The sequence below is a fragment of the Grammomys surdaster genome, unplaced genomic scaffold (assembly GCF_004785775.1).
Source record: "Grammomys surdaster isolate TR1022 unplaced genomic scaffold, NIH_TR_1.0 127, whole genome shotgun sequence".
In the NCBI taxonomy this organism is placed as follows: domain Eukaryota; kingdom Metazoa; phylum Chordata; class Mammalia; order Rodentia; family Muridae; genus Grammomys; species Grammomys surdaster.
The window spans coordinates 5,989,007-6,013,328 of NW_021604585.1; the positions used below are offsets into that span (position 1 = coordinate 5,989,007).

General features: G+C 51.0%; 1 protein-coding gene across 6 annotated transcripts in view; it reads left to right on the plus strand.

Moving 5' to 3' along the window:
- Nucleotides 1-23,403, plus strand: part of Plekhg3 (pleckstrin homology and RhoGEF domain containing G3) — a 42,809-nt gene extending 19,406 nt beyond the window's left edge. For 2 of the 6 annotated variants that reach the window (XM_028790190.1, XM_028790172.1), the window contains exons 2-18: nt 5,365-5,754; nt 7,454-7,551; nt 8,747-8,816; nt 9,076-9,122; nt 9,233-9,383; nt 9,480-9,611; nt 9,790-9,972; nt 10,134-10,226; nt 10,481-10,567; nt 10,782-10,815; nt 11,167-11,265; nt 16,103-16,141; nt 16,817-16,839; nt 17,187-17,537; nt 18,043-18,171; nt 20,270-21,692; nt 22,089-23,403. In XM_028790190.1, coding sequence (XP_028646023.1) covers nt 5,404-5,754; nt 7,454-7,551; nt 8,747-8,816; nt 9,076-9,122; nt 9,233-9,383; nt 9,480-9,611; nt 9,790-9,972; nt 10,134-10,226; nt 10,481-10,567; nt 10,782-10,815; nt 11,167-11,265; nt 16,103-16,141; nt 16,817-16,839; nt 17,187-17,537; nt 18,043-18,171; nt 20,270-21,692; nt 22,089-22,822 — 4,044 coding nt within the window. In that variant the 5' untranslated portion in view covers nt 5,365-5,403 and the 3' untranslated portion in view covers nt 22,823-23,403. Of the gene's footprint in view, nt 1-3,885; nt 3,973-5,364; nt 5,755-7,453; nt 7,552-8,746; nt 8,817-9,075; nt 9,123-9,232; nt 9,384-9,479; nt 9,612-9,789; nt 9,973-10,133; nt 10,227-10,480; nt 10,568-10,781; nt 10,816-11,166; nt 11,266-15,589; nt 15,680-16,102; nt 16,142-16,816; nt 16,840-17,186; nt 17,538-18,042; nt 18,172-20,269; nt 21,693-22,088 lie in introns of those variants that run through there. The other 4 variants (XM_028790205.1, XM_028790199.1, XM_028790186.1 and 1 more) reach the window with 4 other exon arrangements.
- The last annotated feature ends 919 nt before the right edge of the window (nt 23,404-24,322 follow it).

The following is a 24,322-nucleotide window of genomic DNA, read 5'->3' on the forward strand; positions in this document are numbered from 1 at the left end:
CCAAATATTTACAGGGAGTCTCCAACCTCCCCACCTACCAGACTTGGGGTTTGTCCCAAGCATGCTCCTTCCCTCTCCTGCCTTCTCTGCTTACCCTCCAGAGAGGGACAGTTAGAGGAAGCGTAGATAATTCTCAAGGGTCTCCCCAGGATCAGCAACAAACTCCAGAAGGCTCCATTGGTTTCTGTGGGGGAAAATTGAGGGCTGCAGCGGTGGAGTCCGGAGGCTTTCCACGCTGTGGCAGGTCCCACATGGGGAGGAGGTCTAAGGTTCCAACGGCCTGGAGGCGTTGGCGACGGCAGGCCCCAATAACATGAGGAAGTCCTTGGTTCCAAAAGGGTTCATTGTCATGGCGGATGGTGGTTGGATTTGGATGTACCCCCGTAAAACTCAGGGCAGTCCCGAGTTATACAGGGAAGGAGAAAGGGGGAGGATCTGGGGAGGCATGCTTAATTTGCCCCACCCTCTGGCCTTCATTAGTATGTAAATCCCTAGGCCCTGAGGCCTCTAGTCACACCCTCTACCTGTGCTCTTTGGGAGAGGCTGTAATGGCTGGCCTATGTGACTGAGTTTTATGGAGACTAGACTGTTTTTCAGGACCCTGGGTTCTAGGGGCACACCGAACTCCTGCCGGTTCTCAGGCAGAGTCTCGGGGTTCTAGGCAACTGCCCAGCCATGACCCAGAATACCCTTACACAATCCCACAGGTTCCTCTGTGGGAGGATCTTTTGTGAGGGAAGAGTGTCTGAGTGACAAGAGCCCCGAGGACAGTACAGAGCCTCTGTAGATTTGGGGGTATCCCCTTTTGGGTCAAATTGAGGGCACACTATTGAGACACAGTTGGAAGGGAAAGGTGTGGGCTTGGCTCTAGTCTACGCTAGGAATCCAAGGGGCCTGTTGCAGCCTGCCTGCCTCCCTGCCTGAGGAGGCTCAGGGAAGGTCCTTGGGGGATGGAGTCTTACACTTTAGATGGGTGTGGGTGGAGGAAGGCAGTAGATATATTTCAATTTAGATATAGAAGGACAGGAGGGAGGGGAGGAAGGAAAGAAGGAGAACAGGAAGGATGGGTGGGTTTCTCTTCCCTGGGTTCTTTGGGGGAACGTCTCAAAGAGGGCTTCATAGGGTAGGACTTGCTATTCCGTTCTCCATGAGGCTGGCTTGTGGATTGATAACTGGCTGGCTGAGGAGAGCTGAAAGATGCACTTGGTTGCGCTCGGTCTGCAGGAGCTGTGACCATGGTGGGATGGGTGAGCTTGAGACTTGGCTGCTGCTGCTTCTTCTCTTTCCCCAGCGGACCTTGTCTTAAAAGACTTAAAAGTTTGAGCCTGGCAGCTCATGCCTTTAATTCCAGCATTTGGGAGGCAGATGAGGCATGGGGGTGGGTTGGGGAGGGAATCTCAGAGTTCAGGGGCAGCCTGGTCTATAGAGCAAGTTCCAGGACAGCCAGGGATACACAGGGAAACTCTTAAAAACAAAACAAAACAAAGCAAAACAAAAAAAACTAAAGTTAATTCTGGTCCTGGTTTATGGTGAACCTTCCACAGTGGGTGCTGTTTGTCAGATAGAAAGGACAGGTAGCTCTGCCTAGGGAGCATTTGGGTAGGATTTGGCTTAGGGGTCTACACTGTGTACCTGCCAGTGACTCAGGGCAGCCTCTTGCATAGGATATGTCTTCCGACAGCACCCCATGGCTAGCCTAACTGGTCACTCGTGAATCCTGCTCCACCGTGCTCACTGCCACTCGGGTTCTTTGGACCTTCTTTTCTTGGCGTCTCTCTCCAGGAGAGAGACCCCAGTGATCACTGGTAGGGCCCCAGATCACTGCAAGTCTGAATATGTCATCTGAGAAATTGTTCCCAGCACTTGGGAGGCAGAAGCAGGTGGATTTCTGAGTTCGAAGCCAGCCTGGTCTACAGAGTGAGTTCCAGGACAGCCAGAGCTACACAGAGAAACCCTGTCTCAAAAAAAAAAAAGAGAAATTTAAGTCTGACCCTGGGAATTCTCTGCTCACTGCTCCTCTAGGAGCCATGATCCCAGAGTCTGTAGTGTCTATTTTGTTCCAATGCTAGAGTAAGTCTTCAGAAGCCGGCCGTATGGTACAGATCCAGAAGTAGCCTTCTCAGTCCTTTGGATGGTCATATAGTTTCAGGCTTTCAAGTTTATGTGTGTCCTTGTAGCTTCTCCTAAATCAAAGCAGTGGCATCCAGGGACCGTGACTAATGCTTTGCGGCTATGAGGTCCTTTAGTGTGGTAACGACTGTGAGAGTGTGGGGCCTGGAGGCCCAAGTGCCCAAGTCTGGCACGGCCCCATACTCAGTACATCTGGACAAGGACACTCAGAATAGCATCCACTGCAAGTCATTACCAGGGATAGGTGAGGCTCACCGCCCTACTCAGACCGATGAGCAAGTGGGCACCCTGTTTTGTTTTGGCTCCAGAGGTTGTAGGGAGGTCGGTGCTGCTTTCAACAGGACTGCTGGGTTTGCGAGATCGGAAAGCTGTATGTAACTGAAGAGTGACTCTCAGAAGGTACCTTTCAGAGACCCTGATAGTGTGTGGCTGTGGTGACTCTCACTGTAAGGCTAATGACCTGGCTGGCTGTGAAATCCATTTGGGATTTGGGTCTTTTCCATTTAGCCTCCCCTCAGGGACTGACCTGACCCAGGGGCTAATCTGAGAAAGGTCTCAGACCACAGGTCCTTTGCCTGGTTGTTTTCTAGCTGGGACTGATCGGGGTGGAGGTCAAGGACAGAGTAGCGGTTCGTAGAAAAGGGTGAGCTGGGTAACATAAAGGCTCTTGGATTGACGGAGCAGGAGCAGCAGCAGCAGCAGAAGCAGTACACTTAGTTCCCCCTAAGATTAGCTCCTATGCTGTAGGCAGAAGCAAACCCCAGCACCAGCGCTAGAGCTGCCATTGGGCTCTCAGCTGTCACGTGACAGGCTTATATAGATAGACTGTTGTGTTTTATAAAAAAAGAAAAGGAAGCCAGGGGTATGTTTGGTGGAGGAGTGGTATGGTGAGGTGGAAGGGGGTGCCTCTGTGGGCCCATGCTGCGGCATCCCTTCCCCCTGAGGTACCAGCCACAGGATGGGTATAGTATAGAATAGAGTTTATTTACACTCGTCCTAGTGATCCCTGGTCTTGTAACCGGTAGCCCAGGGCAGAGGGTCTCAAGCTAATCTCAAGTCTCACGAAGTGAGATAGTAGAAGAGGAGACCCGAGGCCACAAGACTACATGCGGTACAGCAGAGGGAGGCCTCCAGGGTTGCTGCTTCTGGGGAGGAGCCTCGAGACAGAGAACGCTTAGCCCGAGACTGGAAGATTGAATGCAACGTGGAGTCAGTGCAGAGAGATAATGCAGGCAGAGAGGCAACATCTGCTAAAGGCGGGGTCCAAAGACCCTGGGTTCTAGGTAAGAGTACAGACACAAGAAAATGGACTGAAGTGACAGCTGTTTACAGCTGGGTCCTCTCCGTGCAGCTCAGCTCCTTGCCTGTGGGCCAGGTCTGGTCTGGTAGCTTCTGAGTCTCAGGTTGGAGTTAAGAACACTTGGGAGAGTAGAGGTGAGAAAAGTGCCTAAAGTTCCTCTTCCTCCTCTTCCCCATCCTCCTCTTCCTCCTTCTCCTTCTCCTCCTCCTCCTTCCCCTCCCCCCCCTCCTTCTCCTCCCCCCCCCCCCCCTCCACTTCCCCTTCTTCCCCTCCGCCTCCTCCTCCCCTGAGGAAAAGCAACCAGGAGAGCATTCTGGCAGCTTTGGTCCCATGGGTAGGGACTGGGCTGGGAGAAGAAGTGCCATCTGCTCAGGGAATAAAGTCCACCTGTGGCTGTGTTTGCCTCACCTGGGTGCAGCTTCCTGCCTGCTGAGCTGTTCTGCCCAGCTGTGCTCCGAGGAGACTCAGCTGTGGCTCAGCGCAGGGGAATTTCCTGCTGTGACTGAGTCAAGAGCCTGCCTACACCAGGTACCTGGAATGGGGTAAGGAGTACCGTTGGCTCAGTTTGTCATCCGGTCTCCTCCCTCTGAGTAGAGAGAAAGTTTCAGGTACAGGTGGAGACACTGGTGCCCTGAGATTTTGCAGTCCTTCTGAGAGTATTGCCTGCTGGTTGTAAGACATTAGGAGCCTGCTGGTGAGATGGCTCAGTGGGGAAAATGGTGCTAACCCTGGTGATGACTTGAAATTAATGGCAGGAGAGAACCATATACGTACATATACCACAGATGTACAGATATGGCATATACATACATACACAAACATAAACACATAAATACATTTTTTTTTTAAAAAAAGCCAATTTACAGCTGGGTCCTCTCGGTGCAGCTTAGCTCCTTGCCTGTGGGCCAGGTCTGGTCTGGTCTGGTAGCTTCTGAGCCTCAGGTGGGATCACAGGTGTTGACCACCGTGCCAGTTTTTGTTTTTTAAAGATTTGTTTATTTTATGTATATGAGCACACTGTAGCTGTCTTCAGACACACCAGAAGAGGGCACCATATCCCATTATATATGGTTGTGAGCCACCACATGGTTGGGAATTGAACTCAGGACCTCTGGAAGAGCAGCCAGTGCTCTTAACTGCTGAGCCATCTCTCCAGCCCCATGCCTGCCTTTATACAGTGCTAAAACTTACAGCCTTGTGCGTGCCAGGCAAGCACTTTACCAACTGAGCTACATTCTCAGCCTTTAGACCTGGGTTTTGAGGTCTTCAGAAGGCACCCTAGACTGTTGTGTTAGCTTAGATGACCTCTCTACTCTTCTAGGGCCTGAGAACTTGCTGTCTCCTGGTGAGGTCTTACAGTCTCTGCCCTGGGAACAACAGAGAGGCTGAGCTGCTGGCGTCTAGATGGAAAGGAACTTAAGGGACCACCAGTCAGTGTTCATAGTCTGAGGGAATGGGCTTCCCCGGGGTTCAGTTTTGTGTTTTTGTTTTTAATTTATTACACTTATTTATTTGGATGGCAGCTGCACGTGCTGTGGCACACACAGGAAGGTCAGAGGGCAGCTTGCAGGAGTCAGTTCTCTCTCTTCACTATGTGGGTCTGAGAGGGAGCTGGGGTTCGCCGGCGTGGGGGGCAAGAAGAGCCTTACCTGCTGAGTGTCTTGGTGGCCTTGTTTGTAAAGTTGTGGTAAAATATGCAAAAGTGAACATTAACTATCTTAACCGTTTGTAAATGTCATTCAGTGACATTGAATTGGTTTGTGTCATTACAACATGACTATCCGCTCTGAAACTGTTTTCATCTTACACTGGACTTTGCACCCACTCACAGTGACTTCCCATTCCGCCCCCTCCCCGCCTCTGGCAACCTCCCTTCCGTTTTCTGATCCTGTAGGCACTCAGAGCTTGACCTCCATCTGTCTGTTTTGCTCCAGATTCTCCCCGAGGTGACAGTCCCAGGCAGCGATGCCAGGATGCCTGTCTCTACTGCCCTCCACCAAGATGGCAGTCAGGAGCGGCCACCAAGCCTAATGTCCACCACTTCTTCATCTGGCTCCTCCCGCGACAGCCACAGTGCCATGGAGGAGTCCACGGGCTCTGAGGCATCAGCCCAGAATGGGACAGGCTCCCCTTGGGGCCGGCATGTTCCCAATAGCAACAGCAACTCCAGCGGCTGGCTGAACATGAAGGGACCTCTCTCCCCATTCAACGGGCGTGCAGGGACAGGTCCTGCCCATCACAAGCTCAGCTATCTGGGCCGGGTGGTACGAGAGATCGTGGAAACAGAGCGTATGTATGTGCAGGACCTGCGGAGCATTGTGGAGGTGAGTGCTGAGGCTGGGCGGGGCGGGCCATCTCTTCAAGAGGCCAAGGATGCTGGCCTCCGGTGGCCCATCTCTTTAGTACAACCTGTCTCTATAAATTTGCTTCCCATTAGGCTGTGAGGAAGCTTTGGAACCTGCCGGGTGGGGACTCTTGGCCTATCATGCTTCCTTATGATACCAGGCCACATCAGTAGGATTGTAGAATTTCCTGCAGGGGCTTGGGGAGTGGGCGCTGGGATAGCACAGGGAGGGGGTTTAGTCTGACAAGGCAGACCTAAGTGCTCTGTAGGGATTAAACCTGGGTAGGGATCCAGGTTCCCTACTCGGCTATTTCGTGTCTGTGGAGCCTTGGGCATGTGCACAATGACTGGAGGGAGCCTTGGGCTCTTTGCCTGAAAATGGGTCAGGGATAGCAGAAGTAAAATATTTCATATTGTAGGGCACTTGGGGGAAGGTGACTTCCATTGAGGGACCTGCCTGGTGGGGAGGCAGGTGTGTGAGCTTGTTAGGGCTATGCACAAAACCTGTTCCGTTGACTTAAAGCAACACAAACGAATTCTCTTTCAGACTATTTGTTTTGATTAAGAAAAATGTGTAGGGCTGGTGAGATGGTTCAGTGGTTAACAGCACTCGACTGCTCTTCCAGAGGTCCTGAGTTCAATTCCCAGCAGCCACATGGTGGCTCACAACCATCTGTAATGGGATCTGATTCCCTTTTTTGGTGTGCCTGAAGGCAGAGCACTCATATATGTAAAATACATGAATAAATAAACCTAAAAAGCTGGGCGTGGTGGTGCACGCATGCCTGCATTCTGGAGGCAGAGGCAGGCAGATCTCTGAATTTAAGGTCATCCTGGTCTGCAAATGGAGTTCCAGGACAGCCAGGGCTGTTACACAGAGAAAAACTCTGTTTCAAAAAAAACAAAAAGTACATATTTATGTGAGTGCATACACATGAGTGTATGTGCAGGTGTGTGTATATATGTTTCATCTTTAAGTGGTTCTGAGGATTGACCTCAGGTCACTAGACAAGAGTCTTTACCTGATGAGCCATTTCACTAGCCTCTTGGCTTTCTTTCTTCCTTTCTCTCTCTCTCTCTCTCTCTCTCTCTCTCTCTCTCTCTCTCTCTCTCTCTCTCTCTCTCTCTCCCTCTCTCCCCCTACCTCCCTCCCTCCCTCCCTCTCTCTCTCTCTCTCTCTCTCTCTCTCTCTCTCTCTCTCTCTCTCTCTCTCTTTCTCTTTCTTTCTTTCAGATAGGATTTTGCCGTGTAACGCCGGCTGGCCTTTAACTCAAGGCAGTTCTCATGGTTCTGCCTCCCGAGTAGCGGGTTTACAGACAGTCATGGTAAATTTTCTCTAGTGTCCTGTGGCTGCATTGGCCTGGCTTCTTCCCATCACAAGTTTTCTGGCAGTTTTCATCAGTGTCCTTTTCTCTGAGAAGGATACCAGCAATTAGACTTAGAGCCTCCTTAAATATTAAATGATGTCATCTTGAGCAATTTAACTAACGACAAAGACCCTGTCTCCAAATAAGGTTACATTCCAGGTTGCCAAGTGGATGTGTGCTTCTGGGTAAATACCCACCACTCAGTATAGTGGCACTGCCTGTGGAATTGGGTCATGGCAGAGTGAGGTGTGATTAGGGGTGTTAGGTGGTCAAGCCAAGGGGTACCGGGTCTTCACACCTCTCTCCATGCAGGACTACCTCTTGAAGATCATTGACACTCCTGGTCTCCTGAACCCAGAGCAAGTGAGCGCCCTCTTTGGGAACATAGAGAGCATATATGCACTCAACAGGTATGTGCTGGGCCTGTTTGCCTCGGGGTCTGGGGAGAATCTCTGGATGTCTGGACACGTGGGCCGTGACACATAGACCTGACTGTGGAGATGGGGAGTTGAGGTCGACCCTTGCACAAGATCTTGGCACTAGACTGGGAGAAGACACCAGCTGGCCTTTCTAGGGGTTTATAAATGGAGGTCACATGCTTGCAGGGTCCAGCACCTGGGCCGGTGTTAGGCCTTGAATGCTTGTGTGCTTCTTATGGGTGGCTCTTTTTTTTCTATGTCATCTTACATGTCTTAGAGTTTATCTCTCTTCTTTCCCATGGATCCCAAGGGAAGTAAGGACTCTCTGAAGGTCTGACCTGTTACAGTGGGTTCTCAGTTTGTGGGCTATGACCCCTTTGGCGAACCTTTGTCTCCAAATATTTACACTACAATTCATAACACTTGGAAAATTGCAGTTATGAAGTAGCAGTGAAAAAAAATTTGTAGTCCAGGTTGGGAGTCACCACAACATGAGACACTAAAGGGTCACAGCATTAGGATATCACACAGGCCAGGCAAAAAAGTGACGTTTGTGAAGATTCAATCTGCTGTTCTGGGACCACAGACACTCAGACGAAGATATTGTCAAGAAAAATAGTTTAACAAGCAGCAGTTAACAGAGCAGGACTCTTCCTCTGGTCCCTTGCAGCTGTGTGTAGTTAGAAGGGTAGGATACACAAAAGACCTAGGAAGGCGTAGAACGGGAAAGAGGAGGAAAACAAATGGAGAGGCAGTGTACCTCAAGTGCCTTCCCCCACTCCTGGCGCCCCCAGTGTCAGAGTGCTGAATCTCCTGTCTCTTTGCTTCCTGCACCCTTCCATCTGGGAACTGTCTTTGCTAGTTTCCTCTCTCTTTTTTCTCCTTTAATCTCTGCTTTTGTGTGTTTGACTCCTGCCTACAGAGGAGCTGTGTCCCCTCCCAAGGTGGGTACAGTGTTCTCTCTTCCTCTGCTGCTTGCTGTGCATGTGGGTCTCTGATTGTTTGTAGTGTTCTGAATACTTTCCGTGGTATTCCCGGGGGCAGGGTTTACTCAGGGTAGAAGCCATGACTCACAGCATGACATCAAGGATGACTGTGTTCTGTGTCTGAGGAGGTGGGCAGACAAGGGAGTATGTAGCTACAGAGGTGGGGGTCTAATGGTTTCTGTTCCCCGCCCCCCCCCCAGCCAGCTTCTCAGAGACCTGGACAGCTGCAATAGTGACCCTGTGGCAGTGGCCAGCTGCTTCGTGGAAAGGGTAAGAATGACTGGGTCTCCGCTCCTCCTGTTTCTCGGATAGGAGAGCCCAATATCAGAGGACACTTAAGTACTGGTCATCCCTGCCCAAGGCTGCTGGGTGGGTAGGATACCAAGATGACTCTGCAGGCTGTCAGGGATGGGGAGATAGTGTTCCCAGGAGTCGGGAACCTGCCCTTTCTCCTCCCCTTCCCCCGACCCTATGTCTAGTCCTGTGAGAATCTCCCTGAAATCATTTCGTTTTTTTGGTCTTTCCTTAGAGTCAAGAGTTTGATATATACACTCAGTATTGCAACAACTACCCCAAGTGAGTAATTTGGGGTAGAGACGGACAGCTGGGCCATTTGATGGGTGTGGAGTTCCTACCCCCTCACCAGACCTTCCCCAGATGGTAACACCCATTCCTACCCCTCCCAGCTCAGTGGCAGCCCTCACAGAGTGCATGCAAGACAAGCAGCAAGCCAAGTTCTTCCGAGACCGGCAGGAGCTGCTGCAGCATTCTTTGCCTCTCGGATCCTACCTGCTGAAGCCCGTCCAGCGCATCCTCAAGTACCACCTGCTGCTCCAGGTAGCTCAGGCCTTCTCCCTGGGTAGAAGATTTGGGTAGAAGATGAAGGACAGAGCCTTGGAATCCATTTTGCTCAGACAGCTGTCTTTTGTCTAGGAAATTGCCAAACACTTTGATGAAGAAGAGGATGGCTTTGAGGTGGTAGAGGATGCCATTGACACCATGACATGCGTGGCCTGGTACATCAATGACATGAAGAGGAGGCATGAACACGCAGTTCGGCTACAGGTCTTGCTGCTTGTCTTGCATGCACTCTGGGCTGGAAGGAGACAGGGCTTGAAAGAAGGAACATGGATTGTCGCTGTACTTGGCGTAGAAGCTGAGGAAGCCTTTGGGGTGGCGTCTGTGTGAGCTTCCTGGGAACAGTGGGGCCTGACTCTGGGTGTTGGTGGGGTCTCTACTGCAGGAGATCCAGTCACTGCTCATTAACTGGAAGGGACCAGACCTGACCACCTATGGGGAACTGGTCCTGGAAGCCACCTTTCGTGTACACCGTGTGCGCAATGAGAGAACGTTCTTCCTCTTTGACAAGATCCTGCTCATTACCAAGAAGCGAGGCGATCATTTCGTGTACAAGGATCACATTCCGGTAACTGTGCTGTCCTCTCTTCTGCTGCCTTCCCTCTTTCCCTGTGTCCCCTGGCTCCAGCTTCCTTCTCGCTTCACTGGGCTCCGCTGCCATCTGAGACTTGTCTCAAGGGTTGGGGTCCCCCTCTCTCCTGCTTAATTATCTTGCTCTCGGCCCCACAGTGCTCCTCACTGATGCTGATTGAGAACACGAGAGACTCTCTCTGCTTCACCGTCACCCACTATAAGCACAGCAAGCAACAGCACAGTATCCAGGTGAGGAGTGGCTTAGGTGAGGGGCTGGGGACTTCCAAGCATACTTGCATGTGACTTCCTGTTCCCTGGCTGCCCCATGCCCTAACATCTCCATCTGTAAAGTGAGATCATCAGGGGCCCCTCTCCGAGGTATAGACAGAAATCCCAGCACAGTCCCTCCTACTCTTTCTGCCCCTTGATAGAAGTACTGTGTGCGCTGGAGCTGGACAGTTTTGACCTAAAATAATAAACCGAGCTCCTTCCTCCTGTCCTAGGCCAAGACAGTGGAGGAGAAACGGAGCTGGACCCATCACATCAAGAGACTCATCCTGGAGAACCACCATGCCACCATACCCCAGAAGGTTAGCTCCTGGGGGCTTCTTAGCTCAGACGGGCTTCAGGGAAAGCATGTCCCCTGATCCAGCTCCCAAGAATATGCTGGAGCCTTTCTTCCTGGTTCCAGTGCACAGCAGATGTTAGAACTACAAATATACAGGCCATGGCATGAAACTGGGAGTGCTCTGGGCAGGCAAGGTGCAGTCAGGTAATTACTATGTGGGTTTCCTTTCCTTCCAGGCCAAGGAAGCCATCTTGGAAATGGACTCCTATTGTAAGTTACCCTTTTCTGCCTGTTTTGTCCCTAATTGTGTCTGTTGTTAAGTCATGCCATATCTTGAGCAAATCTTGTCTAATTCGTTTGTCTAGGAGCAAGGAGGATAGGGGCTCTTTCTGTCAAGGGCTGGGGATCAGTTGTGTAATTAGTGACATGGTTTGACCGAATGGCTGGGCTCTCAGTGCTTGAAGCAACCAATTGTAAGAAGATGGAAGATGGGAGACCTCTAGAGAGGCATCCAGGACCAACTGGAGCCGGTGTGGGTGAAGAATATGTCATCTGGTGTGGGCAGCTTCTAGTTAGGCCATTGGGGAACCAGAGGCCTAATTATTTCTCTCCTGGTTACAGATCCCAGTAGGTATCGCTGCAGCCCAGAGCGGATGAAAAAGGCTTGGTCCTCCCAGGATGAGGTGTCTACCCACGTGCGCCAAGGACGTCGGCAGTCTGGTAAGGGAGGGGCTGTGTGGACAAGAGCTTTCTTTATAGGATCCTGGCTCAGGCCGGGATCATCTGTAGCAGCATAGTGGGGCGTTGCTCTCTTCAAAAGACTGGGGAGGACAGCAGGGCCGGTTGGTGGATGTCTGTGGACCATTTCCTCTTTATGCCCGTGGCTGCTCTCCACCAGCCACCTCCTGTGCCCTCTGCTCACCAGGGCTGTCCACCTGCTCGAGGACCTGGGGATGTTTGTTATTCAGGATTTGGCATCTCTTCTTAGCGGTCTAAACCTCCTGCTCAGCCAGAGTTAGCACTTGGAGATCATGGATAGTTTCTCAGTTCAGGTCTCGAGTGACAGCAGAGGCTGGGTGGGAGGAAAAATGCTTAGACCGAGTGGCACCAAATCCAGACGGGAAATATTTATTTTGGGTCATGCCATTTTCCTCTCCTGGGTTTCCTTCCATGACGGGATTTGCAAATGTGTTCATGGAGTTATTAGAACGAAGTGTCTGTTTAGAAAGAGAAAACCTTCCCTTTTTACGCTTAGTTTTGTGATGGTGTGGGGTGGGGATGTTTCTGTGATTGATTCTTTTTTTTTGCTCTAATTTTTTCTGACTTAACAATAAGTCTGAGCCCCAGGAGCAGATCTGGATTAAGCTGTGGTGAGTCTGGGAATGAGATCCCTCCTACAGTAGCTTGGAAGAGATGCTTTTAGAGTAAGAATATTGTTTTGGTTGGATTCGCTAGTGTTTAGGTCTTGTTTGGCCACCACCTGCAGGGTCCTTGAACTCTTGGGATTGATATCTGAACTGTGGCCTTTGAGAACGTGGGGCCAGGTGGGAGCTTTCACTTTGCAATGTTTGGTATTTTTCCAGGTGGTTCCTTTCTAGGCCAACCTAATTTGGCTATTTAAATTTTATGATTAAAAGCCTCCAACTGGGGTGTTACTTTATTGGCCACAGGCCATCTGTATTTTTCTTCCCTTCTGTAATTCTCTCTCTTTCTCTCTAATGGTCCCTCTTAGCTTGCCTTAGCTTAGCACTAGAAGAGTCTAGCAATGGTAGTTTTTCCAGTTTCTTTGCTGGTACTTTGATAAAATACTCTCCCCAAAAGCACCTTAGGAGAGGAAAGGATTCATTCAGCTCACACCCTGTTGAGGGTAGTCAAGGCAGGAACTTAAGGTAGGCCCACTTACTATTTTATATATTACCTGTGACCAAGGAATTCACTTCACAGCTGAGAAGTACAGCAGGAACCATGGAGGAGGATGCTTGCTAGCTGACTCTCTATGGCTCATCTCAGATAGCTTCTTTATATAGCCAAGGGAATGATGCCTCCCACAGTGGGCTGTGTCCTACATTACTTAGCAATCAAGGCAGTCCCTCACAGACATGCCCACAGACCAATCTGATAAAGATAGTTACTCATTTGAGACTTTCAGGTGGTTCTAGGCTATGACAAGTTGGCAGTTAATGTTAACTAGGACAGCTGTGGTATTAATACCATGGTCTGTCATGACATCAGCATCAGAACTTTAGCTCTAAGAGATAGGGCTAGAGCTCAGTGGTAGAGCACTTGGCTAGTGTGCCAAGACCCTAGGTTCAAGTCCTCGGTATCGCAAAAGACAAAACGTGCCCCCCAGTCAGGTGGTGGTGGAGCACATCTTTAATCTAAATACTTGGGAGGCAGAGGCAGGTAGAGCTCTGAGTTCGAGGGCAGCCTGGTCTACAGAGTTCTAGGACCAGCCAGAATTATACAGAGAAAACCTGTCTCTAAAAGAGCAAAACATAAAAAGCCCCCCAAACTAGAAAAGCACCCATTGACACACGTGTACACACACACATACACCACACACACACATACCACCAGCTCTGAGGCATACATAGTTCTGTGAATGTACTTTATACAGATGGCATATATAGTGTGTGAATTATAGCTCAATAAAACTGACGCCTCAAGACTGTAGCTGTCCAGGATGGTTGGGAAGTGAGCAAATATAAAAGGCTGAGGTTTCCATGTGGCTGAGATTTTAGCCTGTGACTATTAAGAGAGTTGACTTTTTAAAGACTTGTTAATTTTTCCGAGACATGCCTCATCCTCGGGAGCCTTCTAGAAGACCACAGTTGCACTTTTCCTTTTCTGTAGCTGGTACTGCCTTGCTGCTGATGGTGCGAACTGCCAGATGTGATGGTGGCAGCACTGTGGGTTGCCATGGCAATGGCCTGTATTTGAGGTTCATGTTCTTCGTGACATTTCTCCCATAATGCCGAGGAGTGTCCATCCTCTTGGTACTAGCTTGTTCCCTAGTGTGTTTCTTCTTTCTCCTGTGTGGTAGAGATCAGCTGATGGATTTGGAGGAGCTATGTGTAAAAACAGACCTTGGAGTTGCAGACGGGAGGGACTTAGATCACATGCTACAGCTTAGGTGCCCAGGCTCAGGGTCTTTGCCGCCTCCTCCCCCTCTTCCTCCCTCCCGCTCACCCTCTTCCCTCTCCCTCCCGCTCCCCCTCCTCCTCCAGAGCTCTGTCAGGCGGACAAAGTCACTGTGGGATAAGATCTGTCATAGATTTTAAACCCTTAAATATTCTTTTTATAAGGTTTCAGCAGAAAGAATAGAACATTTCTATTTCTCACTTTGTTTCATTTAAAGTCTTTAAATTTACTACTACCTGTGTTTCTCTCTGTGTGTAATGTGTGTGTTCAAGTGCTATGGCATTTGAGTCATTTCCTTCCACCACCCGTGTCTGGACCAAACTCAGACCAGCACTTGCCTATCCTGATGAGCCCTCTCTCTCATTTCAAATGAGATGAGGAGAGGATGTGGTCGGGCTGGAGAGATGGCTCAGCGGTTAAGAGCACTGTCTGGTCTTCCAGAGGTCCTGAGTTCAATTCCCAGCAACCACTTGGTGGCTCACAACTGGTTTCAGATGCCCTCTTCTGGCATGCAGGTGTCCATACAGAGAGAGCACTCATGTACATAAAATCAGTGAAGAAAGAACCTGTTACGGTTCTGTTTAATCTCAAATTGGGGTTTCTACCCCACCTTAGATCAGTCAGTTCCAAGATAAGAGACACATAACCCTTATATTTATAATAAGCCTTAGTCAGCACCACCGCTGGACAGATATCTGCCCTCTGTGATATCATGTCGACTTTTGTATCAATAACCCTGAGTTATAATTTGCCTTGTTCTTTCTGAGCCGCTCATAAATCCAGTTGGCTGGCCCTTGTGGCCATGTTTTTGTGACTCACCTAACCCCATGGCGACCCCCCACCCCCCTTCTCTCTCTCCTCATGGTCCTTGCCTCTGACCCCAAGCCCCAGAGCCAAAAAAAAAAAAAACAAAAACAAAAAAACAACTATCTCCTGCCCAGCTATAGGCTATATAAGCAATTTTATCACCTATCAGAGATAACTTAGGGGGCAAGGTTACCTATCGTCACTTGAGTACTGCGGATTGTCCCGTCCCTGGGGGCAACCAGGCCTTGGGGGCCAGTATTTAGCATTACAACCTGTAGCAAAAGACCAACCGTCAACAAGGACCTGTAGTGGATTCCCCAGTATGCACAGTAAAAATCAGGCACAGCTGTCTGTGTCTCTGATTCCAGTGTTGGGGAGACAGAGTCAAAAGGATCCACGGGGCTTTCTGGATAGTCAGTCTAGCTGATGGGTGAGCTCTAGGCTCAGTGAGAGACCCTGCCTCAAAAAATAAGGTGGGGAGTTCCTGAGGAAGACATCGGATATTGACCTCTGGCCCTTCACATATATACAAATATATGCCTGTGCATGCGTGAGCACGAAACAACAGAAATGCAATTAGGAGCCAGAGGCTGTACTCGGTAGGGAGAGTGGTCATCTAGCATGTATGAACCCCTGGATTCAAGCCCGGCACCATGAAAAGCACGTGTGGTGGTGTGTTCTTGGAATCCCAGCACTTAGGAGGCGGAGACACGAGGGTCAGAGGTTCAAGGATATATTTGACGATGCATCAAATTTCAGGCCAGCAATGTGAGACCTTGTCTTTTCAAAAAACAATTAGGAGTTTACTTATGTGGATATAGAATGGGAATGTGCTGGTCTCAGTGTGTCCCCTTGAGGAGCAGCTAAAAGACCTCTGTAGACTTTGCTGTGACTCTTAAATTTACAGAAAAATCAGGAACATCCCTAAGCCGTCACATTTCATCAGTCAGGGTAGAGGTGGGCTGAGGGCTCTGTAAACGGGGCTTTTGAGACAGGATTCTCTTGTACTCCCCTTCCTGTCTCACATCTGTCCCCAGAAAGGCTGGGTACAAAGTGATGGCACCATTAGCCTAATAGTTGTGTTTTGTGTCCCCAGAACCTGGTCATACCCTGTTCAGCAGGGCAACATTTCCCAGCAGGCAGCAAGGATTCGAGATGCCAGGCCTTAAGGGCCGTAGAAAGTCGGGTGCGACCTCTGCTTCCCGGCCTGCATGCTATGAGGGGCTTGGTGTGGGGCAGAGCTATTGTGCTGCCTGTAACAGAGATAGAGGCGCTTGAGATAGAAGTGTGGTTAGTGGCTAGTGGGTCATGCGGGTAGCATGGGGTCCGTCTTTTCCACATGGCTCCTTAACTAAGGCCTTGGCTGGCACGCTAATACAAGGACTGAGCAGTTCACTGTGTGCTGCAGAGAGGCAGAGGTGGCTCAGGCCCCACCTGGGAGCCTCAGTAACATTGAAGAAGGCTTTCCTGAGGCTGGGGTTGGGGAGGATTGGGGGCCAGCTAGAGTGGACTTTGGGCTGGTGGTGGGCCTGTGATGAATTGAACTTGGGACCCAGATTAGGAGCAGCTGTTTCTTGGCCTGTGCTAACTACGCATTTGTGTTCTTCAGAGCCCACCAGACACCTGCTCAGGCAACTGAGTGAGAAAGGTGAGTGTGGGAAAAGCAGGCACGTCTCCCCAGGGATCCTCGGTGGGGTGGGAGGGTAAAGCAGCTAGGAACCTGGTTAGGGACTGTGGAGAATAGGGAGGATTTGACCTTAGTTCTTCACCCCTGCTGTCTGTAGAGAGCCATGCCCCCCCCACCCCCCGCCATCCATACTCTGTGCCCTCTTCCATTGGGATAGGAGCCTAGCAGCTTGCACAGATGAGGGCATCTTGTAATTAATCATTATCAAACATATAAAGCCTTTGATTAATCTATAAGAATTAGAGTCTCATTCTCTTACTGGGCCCGCATGAATGGCAGAATGGTCTGGGCAATGCCCTGCCTTGCGGAGACAGCGTGGAAGATTGGCAGAGCCATCTCTCACGCTGGCATCTAGTGGGTGGCAGGGCTGTTGTTTCTGGTGGGCCTGTTCTAGCTGCAGCGCGCATGTGGCCTCAGACCGAGAAACATGGCGGTTGGGCTAGTTGCACTGGTTCTATATTGGGCTCCTGAGCTGTCATTCATTCCTTTGAAAGCCAGGACTAGGTGTGGGGTTTGGGAGTGTAGGAGCCCATACGAGGCTTCCCCAGGGACTCTGGTCTCTCTAAAGAGGTTCTTTCTTTCTTCTCTTCTTCCCTGCCCCTCCCACCATGTACTTGTACCCCGTGGTGGTGTTAGCAGCCAGAGCAGCGGGAATGAAGGTGAGTGCAGGGGCTCCAAGGGCTGGAAGGAGGGACTGTGGGTGGCACTGTCCAGGTCCCTCCCCAGGGACCCTTTCATATCTAATTCCTTACAGCAGCACCCCATAGTGCCCTGCTTGGCCTGCATCCTCTCATTTTACCCTCTTGGGGTACATAGGCTTCTTTGGGGGGGGGGGAGATTTGATTCCTAACCAGATCTCAGCCTTCCCGCCACAAAATGCCTCACTCCAGAGAAGGCCAAGATTTTGCATTAAGGAGTAGATTTTTCTATGAAGCCATTTCTAGCCACTTACAAGAGGAAGGTTGCCCACAAGGCAGGTGACAAGGGGCTTTTATGCTCTGAACAGCATGCAGACAGTGCCGGAGCCCTCTTGGACTTTGGGCAGCCACCCCATGGCCAGGACCAGCAGCCAGAGGCTGAGGGGGCTGCCAGGGAGGAGCTTGAGGAAGCGGAGGAGGTAGTAGAAGAGGAAGAACAGCAGCAGCAGACCTTCCCGGTCTCCCTGGAGGACCTGGCAGGGCATGATGGCAGCGAGAAGGTGCCTGGGCCAGAGCTCCCGGGCTCGGAGGAGGAGGAAGAGGAGGAAGAGAGTCTAGCAGTGGCGGAGCAGGTAGCTGACTTTGCCAGCTCCCTGCTGGCCGCCCTCCACTGCTGGCACTATCGAGCCAACGCTTTACTTTTCTCCCGGGGTGCTATGGTGAGGTGTCTCTTTGATCTCCCTTCTTCCTTGCATGTTGTCTGGCATGTGCATGTCCTTCCCGTGTCCTTCCCACTTTCCCCTACACTGTCCCCTCCTTCCTGCTGTCAATACTTAACTCACTCACTGTCACACCCTGGTGAGCCCCTGGCATGCACTGTTCTAGGACTGGGTACCCACTGGTACACCTCCCCCTGACAAGGACTAACGGCGAGGGGGAGGGAGGGGAAAGCCAGTGTCCATTAAGTGTGAAGGTCAACTGACTGTGTCTGTGAGGGACTGTGGGGGAGGTGGGCTGGACTTTTCTAAAACTGCACACTTTGCAAGGATTTCTGTAGCCCCAGGCCTGGCAGTTCAGGCTGTTTGGAAGGGCTTGGACACAGGACAGGGTCAGTTCTGGAGGTGCTGTGTGTACCTCCTTGGGATATGGGAGGCAGCGTCCATGTTGGGATGGCATACAGAGATGACCGGTTCTCAGTTGTAAACTGACTTCTGCTTGCTGCAGGGGAAGAGACACAGGGAGTCTGAAGGCTCTAAAAGCTGCAGAAGGCCCAGTAACCGGTCTCCAACCAGTGCGGAGAAACGCATGAGCTTTGAGTCTGTTTCGTCCCTGCCAGAGGTGAGCGGTCAGCAGGTGAGAGGGAGCTAGCACACGGTAGCTGGAGTCCAGACCATAGGCAGGTCTTTGGGACGCAGGCTATCTCATTGGGTAAATGGAACAGGGACTCTCACTTCCTGGCCCTTGCCCCTTCCAGAGGCCTGGACAGCCTAGACGTGTGTGGTTTGGCAAACAGGTCTACCTGTTTCTATAACTTAAACAAAGGTGACCGTCACTGGGCCTCCTCAGACAGGCTGCCTGTGTAGGATATAAGGCATGCCCTGCTAGCTGCCTAAGCAAGGCCTGGGGCCACCTGGGCAAAGGGATAGAACGTGCGTATCCTTAGCATAGCTCTTGTCATTTTCTTCTGTTCCCTATAACCACTGCAGAAGGAAAAGAGGCATAGAGAGGCTGCTTGACAGGCTGCACAGTGGACAACATCTGAGGGAACCCAATTCCTTTACTTTCTCTAAGTTAGAAGAAACAAGGTCAAGAGCTAGACCCCAGGTTGAGCCTCAGCCAGGGCAGGGCTGAGGACCAAGGCGACACTAGATAAAAATATAGCTGTCTACTTAAGCTGCTAGAACAGCGTATCATAGATCAAGTGTTTATAAACAGGAATGTATCGTTCAGAGGAATGAGTCTGCCAAGCCCAAGATCAAGGCACCTCCAGCTTGTTCACCGTCTGAGGAGGATTCCCTCTGGACTTCAGCCACATTCTTGCTGTGTCCTCACAGCCAGGAAGCTTCCTTTAGCCTCTTTTCTGAGGCACAAGTATGGAGCTCTTATGGGGTAGTCACTTCCTAAAATCCCTGCCTGTTCATGTTATCACAGTGCACAGCGGGTTCCAAGATGAATTTTCTGGAATCCCATTAATGGTTCAGACCTTGACAGTTGTACTGTCAGGAATGACGATAGAATGTGATTTTCTAGAATCTACTCACGTGTTATCCATTGTACCACTAGCCCACTACATTTTATAGTAACCATGTTAAGGATTACAAAGAAGCTGGGCATGATGGCACACACTTATAATCTTAGTACCCGGGAAACAGAGACAAGAGAATTTGATTTTTTTTAGTTTATTTTATGTATATGAGTATACTGTAGCTGTTTCCAGACACACCAGAAGAGGGCATCAGATCCTTTACAGATGGTTGTGAGCCACCATGTGGTTGCTGGGAATTGAACTCAGGACCTCTGGAAGAGCAGTCAATGCTCTTAACCGCTGAGCCTTCTCTCCAGCCCAATAATTTGATTTTTTTTGTTTGTTTGTTTTGTTTTTTTGTTTTTCGAGACAGGGTTTCTCTGTGTAGCCCTGGCTGTCCTGGAACTCACTCTGTAGACCAGGCTGGCCTCGAACTCAGAAGAGAATTTGATATTTTAAGGCCAACTTCAGACACATAGCAAGTTTGAAGCCAGGGTGGGCTCTATGAGAACCTGTCTCAAAAGGTAAGGGGAAAAAAGTTAAATTAATTTTTTTTGAGTTTTTTTCTTTGTGTTTTGTTTTTCAAGACAGGGTTTCTCTGTGTAGCCCTGGCTGTCCTGGAACCCACTCTGTAGAGCAGGCTGGCCTCGAACTCAGAAATCCACCTGCCTCTGCCTCCCAAGTGCTGGGATTAAAGGCGTGCACCACCACTGCCCGGCAAAATTAATTTTAGTATCTTATTTTACATAGCCTACCAGAGCTAAAGTAAAATTACTGATATTTTGTTTTATACAAAGCCCACAAATCTGGATGTATCTTACATTCCTAACAGATTTTGATTTGGACTGGCATCATGTCAGATGCTCAGCCGGAATGGCTGGTGGCTACTGTGATGGGCAGCTCTGCAGGTTATGGGATCTGAAGTTTGCATCTGCACTGGTCTTCTCCCAGGAGACTGCAGTGGGAAGATACGTGTGTTAGCCAGCTTACTAGTATTCTCCTTGGGTTTGAGCGCTTGGGTGTGGGTCTGTCATCCAGCTGCAGGGTAACTAAAGGAATAAATGGACCTGGTGTCCTGTGTTTGAGTCATGTGCATTCTGATTGTCTTTGTCCTAAGCTGCAGACCTCTACCTAGCCTGAGAGCAGGCTGTGCCATCTTGTCCCCCAGCTCCACTCCTACCTAATATGTCCTCTGTTGTGTTCCAGGTTGAGACAGATCCTGAGCCTGGGGCCGAGCAGGAGGCCTTTACTACCTTAGAAGATCTCGACACTGAGGAGATGCCTTCAGACCCAGAATTTCCAGAAGCCCTGGAGACACAGCTTCATGCCCCCAAGGGGCTGCTAGGAGTGGACAACCCAGCTGGTGAGGTGGACTTTGTAGAGCCTGAGGGCTCTGAAGACCTTAAGGCCCTGAGTAGTGAGGAGGAAGAAGAGGAAGACATGGGAGCCGCCCAGGAACCCGAGAGCCTCCTGCCACCCTCTGTGTTGGACCAGGCCAGTGTCATTGCTGAGAGGTTTGCCAGTGGCTTCTCTCGGCGGAGCAGCCTGGCGATGGAGGATGGCAAGTCCAGTGGCCTCGGAACACCACGGCTTATCAGCCGGAGCAGCAGTGTGCTTAGCCTGGAGGGTAGTGAGAGGGGCCTAGCCCGATGGAGCAGCACTGGGGACTCCCTCAGCAACCCACCCACTCCAGAAGTGATCACTGGTGTAGACATGGTTACAGATAATGGCCCTTCTGTCAATGGGACAGACTCTCCAAGTGCAGGCTCAGGCTGCCCCACGGAACCGGACAGATCTTCCTGCAAGAAAAAGGAATCCACATTGTCTACCCGAGACCGACAGTTGCTGGACAAAATTAAGAACTACTATGAAAATGCAGAGCATCACGATGCAAACTTCAGCATCCGTCGGCGGGAGAGCCTCTCCTACATCCCTAAAGGACTGGTGCGCAGCTCTGTGTCCAGATTCAACAGCCTTCCCAAGCCAGATGCAGAGCCAGCAGCTCCAGTTGGGTACAAGAGGCTGGGGAGTTCTCGGCCAGCCTCATGGACCTTGTTTGACCTCCCAGGTCCCAGACAGACAGACGAAGGGGCCCCAACTCCCATCACAGATGAGGAGTTCCGCCCATCTTCAGAAATTGCGAAGATATGGGAAAGAATGGAATCTTCAGAGAGAAGTCCGCGGACGGGGTCTGGCCAGAGCCAGGCCAATGGCTTTGAGCTACAAGAGCCACTGTTCATCTTGGAGGAGCATGAGCTGGGAGCCATCACTGAGGAGTCTGCTTTTGCCTCTCCAGAAAGTGCCTCCCCCACCAAGCAACCCAGCCCAGCCCACCTGGCCCGGGAGCTGAAAGAGCTGATGAAAGAACTGAGCAGTGGTGTCCAGGGGGAGCTGGTTACCCCACTGCACCCCCGTATCGTGCAGCTCTCCCATGTGATGGACAGCCACGCGAGTGAGCGTGTCAAAAACAAGGTCTACCAGTTGGCCCGCCGGTACAGCCTCCGAATTAAGAACATCAAGGCAGCTAGGCCACCTCTACCGTGGGAAAAAGCCACTCCTGAGAAGGATGAACAAGTCCCTTCTGTTTCTGGCCTGCCGGAAGAAGCTGGAGAGCTGTCAGGGGGCAAAGGTACGGTGTGGGTATGGAGCTTGGGGTAGAAAAACCGATTAGATCCAGTGCTTTTTGGGGAGAGTAACCTCTAAAGAGGTTATACCATGAGAGGGCTGGACCCCAAGCACCGCATGGTATACAGTGAGCCTTGGCACTGAAGGGCCATCCTACGCTCCTGACGCCTCAGTCTGTCCCCTCCTCTCTCTTCCCCAGCTCTTCCAGGTGAGCAGAGGGAGTTTGGAGAACAAGCCAGGGGCTCATTCCATACGAAGATGAGAGCAGAGGGGCAGATGGGATCTCTCTTCCAGCATACCCCAGTCCCCACACACAGCTGAAGACGGTTCCCCCCCTCACCCTTTCTGTCCCACATCTTCCTTCACAGTGGTTCACGTAGCTTGCTCTCTTTCTTCCCAGCCAGGAGGAAGCCTGTGCTATCCCTCCTCAGCTATGAGCAGCTGGTGGCTCAAGAGCAGGGCACCTCCAAGTCTTCCTCTGCTGTGGAGACCTCTCCACGCCGTTTCTCCTTCAGCCCTTCTGCTGTCAGCCCAAGAGCCACCTCACCCGGATCTCGGGCCTCCGCTCGGAGCCCTCTCAGCCCCTTTGACACTGAGACCTTCAACTGGCCTGATGTCCGAGAGCTCTGCTCCAAATATACCTCCCACGACAAGACTGCTCAGGCCGAGAGCAGCTGGCCCCGGAGCCTGCTGGTCAACAGGAGCCGCTCCTTGCCTGAGAACATTATAGAACCTCCTATGTCTGGCAAGGTGGACCGCTGCTGCAGCCTGAACACCAACAGGAACCAGGGAGATGGGGAGGTCTCCCAGCCTCCACCTCCCGAGTCTCCTCCCCAAAGCCGACTGAATGGAGGTGACACCCTGTATGTCACTGCAGACCTTACCCTGGAGAACAACCGGAGAGTGATCATCATGGAGAAGGGGCCCCATCCTAACACCACTGTAGGGCTGGAGGAAGACAGTGGGAAGGGACCAAGTTCCCCAGTAGCTTTGAAGGGACAGGGCCAAGGTTTCCAGGAGTCTGTAGAGCACCAGCCCAAAGAAGATGGTCCCAGGGACTCAGCAGACACAAACAAACAGGGTAGGGTGAGAAACCTGAGGGAGAAGTTCCAGGCCTTGAACTCTGTGGGTTGACTGACTCCTGACGGAGAGAATAGCCATGTGGAGATGGACAGGACCTGGCATGCTTTCTCCCAGGCTTCGCTCACTATGCTGTTCCTCCATTCTTCTGGAAGAGTGGTTTGGGAAATGTGTGAACTCACCTGCTACCTGTGCTGGCCCTTCCCCTCCCCTGGGAGGTCCTATGATGATTGGCCTTAGGTCCAGATGAGCCACTTACCTTCTCTGTAAATACTTCTCTGATAAGAAGCCAACTATTTTATTTAAGCTTATCCTGCCCAGGGAGAGCCAGCACTGCCCTGGCTTACCTTACTGGCTGGCCATTGTCCAGCTGAGAACCCAAAGAGACCTCGGAAGCAGCCTGGGCAGGCTTTACCCTTTAACTTCCTTGTCATAGGATCCAGGCAGGAATGAGGCCAATAATTTATTGCTTACATCCTGTGGTATGTGTGTGTGAGTGAGAGTGTGTCTTGTAAAGAATGTAACGGACTTAGTTCAGGTACTCTTGAAGGTTGTCGCACTGGCCCTGTGGTTGTTGATAATGTGCACACATTTCACTGTTTGTCTATGGTGCAATATTCACTGCTGACCAACCATCCTGTGTGTGGCCTCCTTACTGGGGACATGGATGCTCACTCGATGTCCAGGCATAGCAAACAGAAGACATCAGGGTGCTCACAGGTCAGGTAGGGTACAGAGTGAGAGGCAGGACCTTGTTCGCTGCCACGTCTGCCTCTGTGCACCCCCAGTCTGACATCCTATCTGGGGTGAGGATCCCACATGGGAGCGTTTAGCTCTTTTCCCAAAGACAAAGTTCTAAAAAGCTGGAGCCGCCAGGGGCAAGGGGAACACTTCAGATAAACAGGGCTTTCTAGTGTCCGGTGCCTTTTACTCATCTCTCCCTCTCTGGTTCCCAGGAGAGGGCAAGGGTCCTAAAACCTGACTGAGGCTTGGCAATGCAATGTCCTAAAGCGGTCTTCAGTGTTGTGGAGTGTAAGTGTATTTTATGAGACTAGTTCCTGTCCTTACAGTACCCATAGAAGTATCTAAGGGCCAGGAGTGCCCCATTTCTGAGTGGGTTCTTTTTTTTCCTCAGAAGACCAGCTTTACTTTGTCTGGTTTGTTCTGTCTGGGGCCAGAAAAGAGGGGACTGTAGGCTCTTGGTGATAGAGAGGTCAGTCTCTCTGGTGTACCTGCAAGTCTGCAGGTAGTAAGACCCGGGGAATCTTCCAACCTAGGATGGATCAGATGAGATCTGAACATACCCCACCCCACCCTGATATATCAGGTGAGTGGTGGTCTCCTGGGCAGGAACAGAGAGAGCAGGACTGCAGTAGCCCATGTCCTGTCTGTTCTCTGCAGCCACTGTCAGTCACAAGACAGCTACTGTTTCTGAGCAGGCCAGTCCCAGAATATGACACCTGATAGTGGCCATAAAAGCATTGATAGGTGACTCAAAGTCTTGTCCCAGCCTTGTTCCCAGCCAGCTGGGTCACCCAACTATGTACTCATCTA